Here is a 13,100-nt window from a genome sequence, read left to right on the forward strand (position 1 = left end):
AACTTCGATAAAAATGACTTTATATTTTAACATTATTTTTTTAATAGTTATATAATATACAGATATAGTAAGTTTTAATTTGATAAAGATCCATTCCCAACAGATTTCACCAAATTTTAAAGTTTATCTGCTCCATCGTTACGTACACAAAAGTCATTAGAACAAAAACAATGACAATGTATGTTTATTTTTTATTTAAACATGTCAATTTTACAGTTTATGTATGAAAGAGACAGTTCATATCGTCGTAATGTGCATGTTCATGCATCCATGTTTAATAAATTGCAACAAATATAAACTGGTTTCATTAAATCTATCCGATTCGAATTTTTACCATTCGTCTTTAAATACAAGCAAATTAACTTATATTCCCGAAAAGAAATATAGATCTCATAAATACAGTTATTCAATCGATACTAAGCCTTAAATGCAGTTTGTCAATTGTAGTAAGAAGTCGAAAAATGTGTTTCTTGAATAACAACATCAATAACAAATATGTTTGAATGCAGATATGACACACGATACTTTATTAATAACAATACAGCTGTGTAATAGTTACCTGTGCTACAGTTTTTGTCAGTGAATCCAGGAGGACATATGCAATGGAAATAATTGACTCGATCAATACAGGTTGCACCATGTTCACAGGGATTAGGTAGGCAATCATTGATATCTGGAACGGATTTATAAACATTAGTTAATATTATCATATTTATCAGGTTTAGCTCTCACAAATTGATCTAAGAAAACTAGGCAATTATACACAACAGTGTTTTTAATTTGTAGCATGGATCAGAAAAGCATGATCAGACAGCAGAGATAAAAATTAGTCAGAAAACAGTCTTACATTGTATGTTGGAATTGATTTTGGAATCTATGAAAGTGATGCTGCCTGATAGTTGAGAGTGCTACTGATTTTGTCAGTAAATCAAGGAAGACGCGTTTATTTAGGAATACATTGGTATAATGATTTTTTTTAAACATGAAACCTTTATACAAAGAATTGCTTTTCACTTCACATAAATCAAATAGAGAACGGAGTTAAAAACTAGTTGGAAAATAGTAATTTGGTGGAATTGATATTTGAATTAGTTTCCGAATGCAATATGCACATAAACGGGCATGGTCGTTTGTGATTAACATGTGTTGCAAGTTTGGTCACTACATGTATATTCAGATACATGGACACATTAGATATAAAAATTCATACCGGTAAAGGTTGCACTTAGTCTCATAGGATATATCATGAACAGTACTAAGTCTAAAAGTTTAGTCATATTCAGAAAGAAGTTGTTTTTTAAAGACCAAAAGCAGAAAAAAAGCATTTTTATCGATATTATTTCATATCGTTCATACTGATTCATGAGTCACATTAACCAACACTTTATTATTTGCTACAGTAATATGGGCCGACGTTACTTATAAAGTTAATACATTTTTGATAGGAACAAGTGTTATTTAAGCAATTACAAGAAGAGTATGTACATGTTTAAAATCAGAAAATAACATGTCATTTCCATACACCTATACATACTTTAAAACAGGTTTGATAATTATTAAAGCGTTTCAGTAGACCGACGCGAAATGTACTCTAACTATGCACCTTCTATATGAACATATCAACATACAAATAAGTGTGTAGATTACATAAACCCAAATATTCAATCGATACACTTATTAAGGGCTGTTTGTGAAATAAAAGCATATAGAAGGTCATAATAGGTGTTTTCGAAACAACAGCATGATCAAAATTGAATGTGGATGCAGATATGAGGAACAATATTCAAGCAATTAAAGTGATGCAGCTTTACAGTTACCTATGCTACAGGTTTTTCCAGTAAATCCAGGAAGACATACGCAATAAAAATCGCTGACCATATCAGTGCATGTAGCGTCATTATAACACGGGTTAGATGAGCACTCATCAATATCTATAATGAATATCATAACACGACTTATTAAACATAGTGCTACAGTTAGCATGCAATCAAGTACATATAAAATAAACACAATTTTTTATTATTTTCATCTATCCATACTCCATACTCCAATACAATTGAAAAAGGTATACTGTAATATTACAAAACATACCGAGCTCGGAATGTCCATTATCAAGTGGCGTTATCAAATGCGTAAACGCATCAAACGAATGTATAAATTGTGTCAGTAAACATACCTGATATGTATTTGCTCCAGCCGTCATACACAATTTTAAATCAACATGCATACATCGGAATTAAACACATTTATTTTAAAACCCGTTGTTAGAATGTTACAGGTTATGTTCTTTTCACATATTTTATGATGGTATGATACTGAACATGCTGAACCCTAACGGGAGGGATTATGATAAAGACATAAACTTTCAGTCAGTTAATTGAAGTCTGAAGCTGGCATGTCAGTAACTTCTAGTAGTTCTATGTTTATTTATATATCATTGAAATTTTCCTTGTTTTCTCTTGTTATGTATTCGGATATTGTACTCGGAGTTGTTTTTAACTGAATTTTACTATGCATATTGCTATGTGTTTGTTTAGTATACGTTGCTAGATGTATAGGAGAAGATTGAGATTCCACAAATTATGTTTAACCCCGTAGAATTTTACGCCTGTCTTAAGTCAGGAGCCTCTGACCTCTGTTAAAGTTGTATAGTTTTTCTGCTGGTCGTTCGTTTACCTGTATTTGTTTTGGAGGTTAGAATGACGTTCGTTTCCACTGAGGCTCACCTCCGGATTCGGAATTTCCTCGCTGCATTAAAGAGCATATGGGGACCTTCGGCTGTTTTCTGCTCTTTGGTTGGGCTGTTTTGTCTTTTGCATATTCCCCATTTCATTTGTAATCGATACTAAGTCTTCAAGGGACTGAGTAAGTAGATACAGGTGTTTTCGAATAACAACATAAGCAGAATGAAATTGGAAGCAGATATGAAACACAACAGTTAAGTAATGTTTAAATACTAACCTTCGCTACAGATTTTGTCAGTAAATCCAGGAGGACACATGCATTGAAAATCATTGACCAGATCAATACAGGTAGCATTATGATCACAGGGCATAAGTAAGCAATCATCGATATCTGTTTTGAAAACAATATCAATATATATTAACTATTATGTCTAAGTAATATCAATTGTCGTCATCAATGTCATTATATTTGTCATGTATAGGTTTCATGAATAGATCTAGGTCAACACGCATCTATGGACAACCAATTGGTTATTTTGTACATTGTAGTATAACTCAGACAGAACGATATGTAAAACTAAATGTGTTTTAGGCATTAACATGAGTAAGGAAAGACAACATCGATATCTGAAATAAACACCAACGCAAGATTTATACTGTAAAATATATGAAAATTGGAATTAAAATTACGTTTTTTTCAGACTCTTTAACGCACAAAAAGTATCATCCGTTCTTATTATTTTATATATATATGGTACGCTCATATCTGATTGGCGTTAACTTTTGCTGCAATACACATTACTGTTAATATTGACGGATGCTTCTTTTCAAACCATAAATTAAGATATTTCCAAAGTATTATTGTAAATATCCTATCATGAATATCACCTATATGAATTGAGAAAAGTTTATATGCTGGATTAGATTACTTATCAATCCATTTTTATTGTGTAGTTAGTCACCGATTTTGTCATTTATATCTATCATATAGTCATTTTATAAAAAAATAATGTTTGCAAAAGCATGAATTATTCTAAATGATAAGGATGTTCTTATCCCAGGCAGAAAATTCTAGCCGTATTTGGCATAATTTTTTGAAACTTTTGGTCCTCAGTGCTTTTCGACTTTTAACTTTTTTCGACTTTCGAACTTTTTTCATCAGAGCGTCACTGGCTGGTATTATGTGAACGAGACGCGCCTCTGGCGTATTAAATTTTAGACCTGGCACCTTTTGTTAGCTATTATCCATGTGTTTCTCTGTCCTATACATTTTCCCATTTACTTATATTGTAGTTCTATCATGTAATGTTGTCATTTTAAAGTTATATTAAACTTTGCCATACAAGAGTGAGGTTTGGCATGTCACAAAACCAGGTTCAACCCATACATTTTAATGTTGTGTTTCTGTTGTGTCGTAGTTCTCTTATATTTGATGTTCTTCCCTCAGTTGTAGTAACACGGATTTGTTTTTTTTCTCAATCGATTTATGAAGTATTAACGCTTTTTAGTAGCCTTCTCGATTCGTATATTTATATTTTGACAATCTGTTGTGTATCGTAGCAAGAACAAAAAAAATAATAACACAAGTACAGATAATAATTTGCAGTTAGAAAGTCGCTAGAGTTGTTTTTGGAATAATAATAAAAGCAAATGTATTTTGGGATGTAAATATGAGTTATGATAGTATATTTGTAACAGTAAAGCAGCTTAAGAGTTTAGTGTTTTAGTGTTACCTGAGCTACAGTTTTTGTCGGTAAATCCAGGAGGACATATGCATTGAAAATCATTGACCAGATCATTACAGGTTCCGCACTGTTCACATGGGTTAGGAAAGCAATCATTGATATCTGAAATGAACGCAAAAAGTAGACGTAGTAGCTATAGTCATAGTATATCAAGTAGAACGGTTGTTTAAATTCAGTGGCATCGTGTTTAACTTTTATTTGTTTTATAAATAGATCTAATGTTCCATGACAACAAACACCTTTAGACCATTAGTTTTTTATTTGGATGAATCAAACAGCGAACAGTAATGTAAACTGGTTGTTAAACAGTTTTTGTCGATAAAAGCTATCCAACTGAACAGCCTAAAACTCTTTGTAGCCAAACAAATAGCCAATGGTGAGAAGCACATAATTCACATTCTGGAATTTATATGCGATTTTCTCCAACCTGTATTCCAATACATAAGCAAGGAGCACAAACGAGTTTCGGTAGAACTTTTTGATCTGTATTTGACAATTTATAGTCTATATGAACTTGCTTCCAGAAACATTATAAATAAACAATAACAATTAAAACCAAGGAGTAAACAAAGACTCACAAAACCAAAGGACATTTACATCAACATAAAGAATGCATAAGAAACTACACAAACTCCGCTAAAAACCGGGAGGGAAATCAGGTTCTCCGGAAAGGTAAGCATGTTCTGCACCATATAAACACTGGTATTTAATCAATACAAGGTTTTTATATGCAGTTTATAAACTGACGTCAGATGCCTATGAATGTTATTGAGGAATAACAATATCAAACAGTAATACTTTGGATGCAGATATGAGGCATGCTAGTTTCTTAATTTTATTGAAGCTGCACAAAGGTTACCTCTGCTACAGTTTTTGTCAGTATATCCAGGAGGACATGTGCATTGAAAATCATTGGCTAGATCATTACAGGTTCCGCCATGTTCACATGGGTTAGGAAAGCAATCATTGATATCTGAAATGAACGCAAAAGCAAGATTGTTAACGTTAGTGAATAAAGTAGAACAATTGTTTTATTTGTTTTATAAATAGATCTTGGACTACAAACACCTGTTAACAACTATGTTATTCTATTTGGTAAGATTAAATCAAATGCAGAACTAGTTGTAAGATAGTTTTTCGATAGAAAGCTATTGGACTCAATATCATAAAGCACTTTGTAAGTTAAACTAAATGGCCAAATTCAGGAATCTACTTGTTATATTCACTAATGTATATTCCAATACATGAGCAAGAGTTCACTTTTAGGAATTACATTTAATTTTCACATATTCATTTTCCAAAAAATTAGCAAAAGGCATAAACGCGTTTCAGGGTTAATTCTTTACCCGTAGTTGACATTTCGTCGGCAGTATGAACATATTACTATTACTAAGAAATAAAATGAATTGATCACTCAAACATGGATTTTCTATTAAAACACGGTCTTTTGAGGCAGTTTGGCAACTGAAGTAAGAAAGCCAATCAAGTTGTTTTAGGAATAAACATTTCAACAAGTATTATTTTTAGAAGGCAAATAAGAAACGATTCTGTAAACTAACTTAATTTCGCGACTTTTGCGAGTAGAAACATAGCGCGAATATGTCTAATTTGGATCTTCCCTTATTAAACTATATCAAGTAAATTAGAAAATTGCAAAATTAAATAGCCGTGAAATGATCTAGAAAGGGTAAAACGCGAAATTAAGTATCCACGATAAAAAGTTGCTTTACAGTAGTTTATTTGTGTCAGTAAAGCTGCTTAAGAGTTAGTTACTTGCGCTACAGTTTTTTCCAGTAAATCCAGGAGGACAAATGCATATTATATCATTGACCAGATCAATGCAGGTTCCGTCATTATCACATGGGTTAGATAAACATTCATCGATATCTGAAATCAAAGCCAAAGCAAGACTGTTAACTATTGTTTTTTAGGTAGAGCAATAGTTGTAATTTAGTAGCATCGGGTTCACAATTCTTGTGTTTTTAGATTAAGCTAGGTCAACAAACACTGGTAGACAACTAATGTTATGGTTTGCCTGATAAATCAAAATGTGAGCGGTAATTAATATTATAACAATGCAAGTTGTAAAACAGTTTCTTGTTAGAAAGCTATTGGATACCTATTTCTTAAAGCACTATATAACACGTATAAGACAAAAATCAATTGCCATTGGTGAGAAGCACCTAGTTCACTGTTAGGAATAACATGTAATTTAAAAAAAGATTATTTCAAAACATGAGCAAGAAGCATAAGTTTGATAAAATCGTTGTAGGGTAACTTTTCTTTCTGTATTTGACATTTAGTCGTTATTTGAACATATTTATTTTTTCAGATCATGGCTTAATAGCATGCACTCGTTTCAGGGTAACTTTTCCTTCTGTATTTGACATGCAGTCGTCTACGTGATATGTTAGTTATTTATGTATGTGAAGAGAACAGAGAACTGTACTACAAACTAGTTCTAAAAACGTTTTTTTTTAATAGATGTTGGATTTGTATCCAAATATCTAAAAGCACTTCATAAACCAACTGCAATAACCAATGATAAGAAGCGCATAATTAAAATTATCGAATATACATGTGATTTGCAGCACGCTTTTGTATTCTAATACATGATCAAGAAACATAAACTTGTTTCAGTATAACTTACGATGTGTATTTGACAATTCGTGTTCTATATGAACATATAACCAGGAAAAATAGACACAAGTACGTGTAGCTATAGATATATGAAACACTTATATTAAAACAATACACATTATTTGAAGAAGTCGATCATCTAAAGTACGATGTCAATACAATGTGTGTCATGAATAATGAAGTTAAACAAGTAATGCTTTGATATTCAAATATAAGAAATAATAGTTTATTTGTTTCAGTGAAGCTGCGTGAGAGTTACCTGTGCTACAGTTTTTGTCAGTAAATCCAGGAGGACATATGCATTGAAAATCATTAACCAGATCATTACAGGTTCCGCAATGTTCACATGGGTTAGGAAAGCAATCATTGATATCTGAAATGAACACTAGATTTATCAGCTATAGTATATAATGTAGAAAGGTTGTTTAATCAATAGCAACGTGTTCAACTTTTATTTGTTTTATAAATATATCTAGTCTCCTATGACAACAAACACCTTTAGACAATTTATTTTTTATTTGGTAGGAAAAATTAACCAGAGAACGGTAATATAAACTAGTTGTTAAACATTTTTTTTAATATCAAAAGCTATTGAGCTCAATATCCTAAAACATGTTTTAGCTAAACAAAAATGGCCAATGTTGAAAAGCATGAATTTACATGTAATGTTTCTTTTCTCAATTTATATCCAAATACAGAAGCAAACAGCATAATAGCGTTTCAGGAGAGCTTTTCGATCTTAATTTGACAATTTCTCGTCTATATAAACATGTTTCCTGAAACAACATAAAATTCATATAAACACGGATCTTTAATAAATACACGGTCTTTTCATGTAGTTTATAAACTGATGTCAGAAAGTCAATCAATGTGCTTGAGGAAAAATAATATCAATAAGTAATATTTGGGATGCAGATATGAGGCATGCTTGTTTAGTAATTTTAGTGAAGCTGCACATGAGTTACCTCTGCTACAGTTTTTGTCAGTATATCCAGGAGGACATGTGCATTGAAAATCATTGACTAGATCATTACAGGTTCCACCATGTTCACATTGGTTGAGAAAGCATTCATCGATATCTAAAATAAATGCAAAAGCAAGACTTATTAACTATGGTGTATACGGAAGAGCGATTGTTGTAATTCAGCAGCATCTTTTTCACCCTATTTTCTATTAAATAGATCTATATCAACATTTAATAATCTGTAGACAACTGTTTTTTTTAGTTCGTTACATCTCTATTAGTTCATAAGATATATCTATTAATTAATAAGATATCTTATAAAGTATGCATTTCAAAGATATCTTTCTAAAGAAGTAAGATATCTTATATACTTTATAAGATATCTTATTAATTAATAGAGATATCTTATTAACTTATAGATATATCTTATAAACTAATAGAGATATCTTATAAACTTTTAGAGATATCTTATTAACTTATAGTGATATATTATTAACTTATAGAGATATCTTATAAACTAATAGAGATATCTTATAAACTTTTAGAGATATCTTATTAACTTATAGAGATATCTTATTTTATTGGTTATAAAGATATCTTATTTAATATATAAGTTATCTCCATCAGTTAATAAGATATCTCTACTAATTTATAAGATATCTTATTAATTAATAGAGATATCTTATTAACTTATAGAGATATCTAATAAACTAATAGAGATATCTTATAAACTAATAGAGATATCTTATTTACTTTCAAATTAAATAAGATAGCTTATAAAAATTAAAGATATCTTAATACTTAATAAGATATCTTGTTAAATAAATAAGATATCTTCAAATTATAATAAATATAAAAACGGCGTGTCATAAATACACACATATTTTTGTTTGAATAGATGATGGACTCGTATCCAAAACCTTTATTTAATGGTCACTGATGACAAACACCTAGTTAAAAGTCTCGAATAATATTTGTAATTTTCAAGCATTTATATTCCAATACATGAACAAAAAACATAAACTCGTTTCAGTATAAATTAATGATCTGAATTCGACAATTCGTCTACTATATAATTATATAAACATGGACAATATTATTAGATCACTTTAACATTTTAACAAGGTATTGTTAGGCAGTTTAGCAACTGAACTATGAGAGTCAATACAGGTGCTTTAGGATATTAAAACAATACACATTATTTTGAAGAAGTCGATCATCTGAAGTACGATGTCAATACTTGTGTTTTATGAATAATGAAATTCAACAAGTAAAATTTTGAGATACAAATATGAAAATAATAGTTTATTTGATTCAGTGCAACTTCTTAAGAGTTACAGTGTACCTGTGCTACAGTTTTTGCCAGTAAATCCAGGAGGACACATGCATTGAAAATCATTGACTAGATCATTACAGGTTGCATTATGTTGACAGGGGCTAGATAAGCAGTCATCGATATCTAAAATGAACAACAACGTAATGATAAGTTACTCTAGTATAACAGATAAAGCAAAAATTGTAATTCAATATATGTATAAGAATACAGCTTCTTAAGAGTTACCTGTGCTACAGTTTTTGTCAGTAAATCCAGGAAGACATAGGCATTGGAAATCATTGACCAGATCAATACAGGTTGCACCATGTTCACAGGGCTTAAATAAGCAATCATCGATATCTGAAATAAACACCAAAGCAAGACTTATTAACTCCAGTGTATGAGTAAAGACAATTATTGCATTTCAGTGACATCCTGGATATGTTTTGTAATGTATTCGTTTTTATTCTATAGCTAGTCACCACTTCAGATTAATCATGTATATCTATTATATAGTCATTTTATAAATTTTACTGTTTGCAAAACTATGTATTATTCTTGATAATAATGATGTTTTTGTCCTAGGCGGATAACCCTGGCATCACAACTTTTTGGATCTTTTGGTCCTCGGCGATCTTCATTTTTGTAGTTGTTCATGTTGTTATGGCTTTCAAACTATTTACTTCTGAGCATGTGTGGACGTAGCGCTCGTCTGGCGTATAAAAATATTTTGTAACCTGTTACTATTTGATGGCTATTATTCGTTTGTTTCTCTGTCCTATATTTTCACCAATTTATCTGTTTATTTATTGTAACCCTGTCATGTAATGTTGTCACTTTAATGTTATAATTAACACTAACATTAAAGCGGGAATTTAGGCATGCCACAAAACTTGTTTCAACTCACCATTTGTTCATAAAATGTCCTGTACCAAGTCAGGAAAATGGCCATTGTAACATTATAGTTCGTTTTTATGTGAGTTACATTTCGCTGTTGTGTCTCTGTTGTGTCGTAGTTCTCTTATATTTGATACGTTTCCCTCAGTTTTAGTTTCTAACCCAGATTTGTTGTTTCTCTATCAGCGGTATACTACTGTAACCTTTATTTCGTCTTACACATTAATATAGAAAAACTGTCTACATGTACGTGTAGACAATACTTTGTTTAATTCGTTTCACACAAATATAAAGAACAGAGATTACAAAATAGATCGAAAAACTTTTTTTATATTATAAGTATCTCTATTTGTACAGTTATCACCATTTTCACATTGTTTAATCTGTTATATAAATGCAAGAAAATAGAGCAGAGACACACACTAGTTCAAACTGGTAAAGTTGCTTCAGAGTTACCTGTGCTACAGTTTTTGTCAGTAAACCCAGGAAGACATAGGCATTGGAAATCATTGACCCGATCAATACAGGTTGCATTATTTTTACAGGGTTTAGGAATGCAATCATCTAAATCTACAATGGATACCAAAATACGACTTATTAATTTTAGTGTATTAGTTAAGGCAATTGTTGTAATTCGATGACATACAGTATATATTTAGGTCTCATTAATTACTTTAGAAAAACAAGACATCTGTAGACAACATTTTTTTTTAATTTCTTACATAAAAAAATAGAGTCTAGAGATGCAAACTTCTTTAAACTAGTAAAGTTGCTTAAAAGAGGGACAAAAGAAACCATAGGGACAGTCAAACTCTCATATCTAAAATAAACTGACAACGCCATGGCTAAAAATGAAAAAAAGACAAACAGACAAACAATAGTACACATGCCACAACATAGAAAACTAAAGAATAAACAACACGAATCCCACCAAAAACTTAGGGTGATCTCAGGTGCTCCGGAAGGGTTAACAGATTCTGCTCCACATGTGGCACCCTTCGTGTTGCTTATGTGATAACAAATCCGGTAAATAGTCTAATTCGGTAGGTCATATTCATGATCATGAAAGGGAAGGGGATTGTAGTTACGACGTAAGGAACATATCCGATATTATTTGTGAATAAAAGTTTTCTGTGCTACAGTTTTTGTCAGTAACCCAGGAAGACATAGGCATTAGAAATCATTTACCCGATCAATACAAGTTGCATATGTTTACAGGGTTAAGGAAAGCAATCATCTACATGTATATCTACAATGAAGATCAACATACGACTTATTAAATTTAGTGTATAAGTTAAAACGATTGTTGTAATTCGCTGACATACAGTATATATTAAGGTCTCATTAATTACTTTAGAAACACAAGACACCTGTAGACAACATTTTTTTTTTAATTTGTTACATAAAAAAATAAATAGAGTCTAGAGATGCAAACTTCTTCAAACTAGTAAAGTTGCTTAAAAGTTACTTGTGCTACAGTTTTTGTCAGTAAACCCAGGATGACATAGGCATTGGGAATTATTGACCCGATCAATACAGATTGCATTATGTTTACAGGGTTTAGGTAAGCAATCTATATCTACTATGAATACCAACATACGACGTTTTGAATGTAGTGTATTAGTTTAAATAATTGTTGTTGTTCGATGGCATACTGCATATATTTAGGTCTCATTTATTACTTTAGAAAAAGAGGACACCTGTAGACATCAAATTGTTTAATTTGTTCCATAGAAAATAGACTAGAGTTGCAAATCTCTTCTAACTAGTAAAGTTGCTTCAAAGTTACCTTTCCTACAGTTTTTGTCAGTAAACCCAGGAAGACATAGGCATTGGAAATCATTGACCAGATCAATACAGGTTGCATTATGTTCACAAGGGTTAGTCAAGCAATCATCGATATCTACAATGAGCACCAAAGCAAGATTTATTAAACTTATTATACAAGTTGATGCAATTGTTGTAGTTCAATGGCAACCTGAATATGTCAAGGTCTAAAAATTTTTCCATAAAAATAGGTCAGACGAATCGTTTAATTCGTTACATAAAAACAAAATATCGAATGAAATTGGAATAAAATAGCAGACATAATCGTTATTCAGCAATCGTTTACAGTACCCAACGATCTTATCGAAAGACATAAAGTTGGTAAAAAGTAAGCGGCCAATACATAATGTTTTTTATTAAACAATTAAATCATCTTTATTGCACTAAATGCTGTTTAACAATTTATCTAACTTACAGCAAAAATTTTGATTGAAAGTATTAAATATCGTTAAGTAAGAAGGCCAATAAAGTTGTTTTCGAAATAACAACATTAACAACATTTAAATTGTTATGCATATATGACGCATGCTAGTTTATTTATTCAATAAAGCTGCTTAAGAGTTACCTGTGCTACAGTTTTTGTCAGTAAATCCAGGAAAACACAGGCATTGAAAATCATTGACCCGATCAATACAGGTTGCATTATGTTCACAGGGGTTAGTCAAGCAATCATCGATATCTACAATGAGCATCAAAGCAAGATTTATTAAACTTATTATACAAGTTAATGCAATTGTTGTAGTTCAATGGCAACCTGAGTATGTCAAGGTCTAATATTTTTTTCCATGAAAATAGGTTAGACGCATCGTTTAATTCGTAACATAAAAAAAAGTTTATCGTTAAATTTCTTAAATTTATTTAAATTACATAAGACTTAAATTTTAGTAATCGAAATTCAACAAGCACTGACTGAGATAATTGTTTTACAAGATATACATTTTTAGTTTAGAATTTGATTTGTTCTTTTGATATATGTGCATGGGCAGATTTGTCGACTTTTATTAAACGTGTCATTCAGACGTCTTTGA

At 31.0% G+C, this 13,100-nt stretch overlaps 1 protein-coding gene across 1 annotated transcript in view; it reads right to left on the reverse strand.

Annotated features, from left to right (window-relative positions):
- Nucleotides 1–266: 266 nt before the first annotated feature.
- The window catches only part of LOC143058090 (uncharacterized), a 35,248-nt gene continuing 22,414 nt past the window's right edge, over nt 267–13,100 (reverse strand). Inside the window, exons 15-27 of the mRNA XM_076231555.1 lie at nt 12,638–12,751; nt 12,035–12,148; nt 10,702–10,815; nt 9,595–9,708; nt 9,379–9,492; nt 8,035–8,148; nt 7,329–7,442; nt 6,203–6,316; nt 5,289–5,402; nt 4,418–4,531; nt 2,962–3,075; nt 1,818–1,931; nt 267–673 (exon numbers count right to left, since the gene is read on the reverse strand). Coding sequence (XP_076087670.1) covers nt 438–673; nt 1,818–1,931; nt 2,962–3,075; nt 4,418–4,531; nt 5,289–5,402; nt 6,203–6,316; nt 7,329–7,442; nt 8,035–8,148; nt 9,379–9,492; nt 9,595–9,708; nt 10,702–10,815; nt 12,035–12,148; nt 12,638–12,751 — 1,604 coding nt within the window. The 3' untranslated portion in view covers nt 267–437. The remainder of the gene's footprint in view (nt 674–1,817; nt 1,932–2,961; nt 3,076–4,417; nt 4,532–5,288; nt 5,403–6,202; nt 6,317–7,328; nt 7,443–8,034; nt 8,149–9,378; nt 9,493–9,594; nt 9,709–10,701; nt 10,816–12,034; nt 12,149–12,637; nt 12,752–13,100) is intronic.

This window comes from Mytilus galloprovincialis, chromosome 14, assembly GCF_965363235.1.
Source record: "Mytilus galloprovincialis chromosome 14, xbMytGall1.hap1.1, whole genome shotgun sequence".
In the NCBI taxonomy this organism is placed as follows: Eukaryota; Metazoa; Mollusca; class Bivalvia; order Mytilida; family Mytilidae; genus Mytilus; species Mytilus galloprovincialis.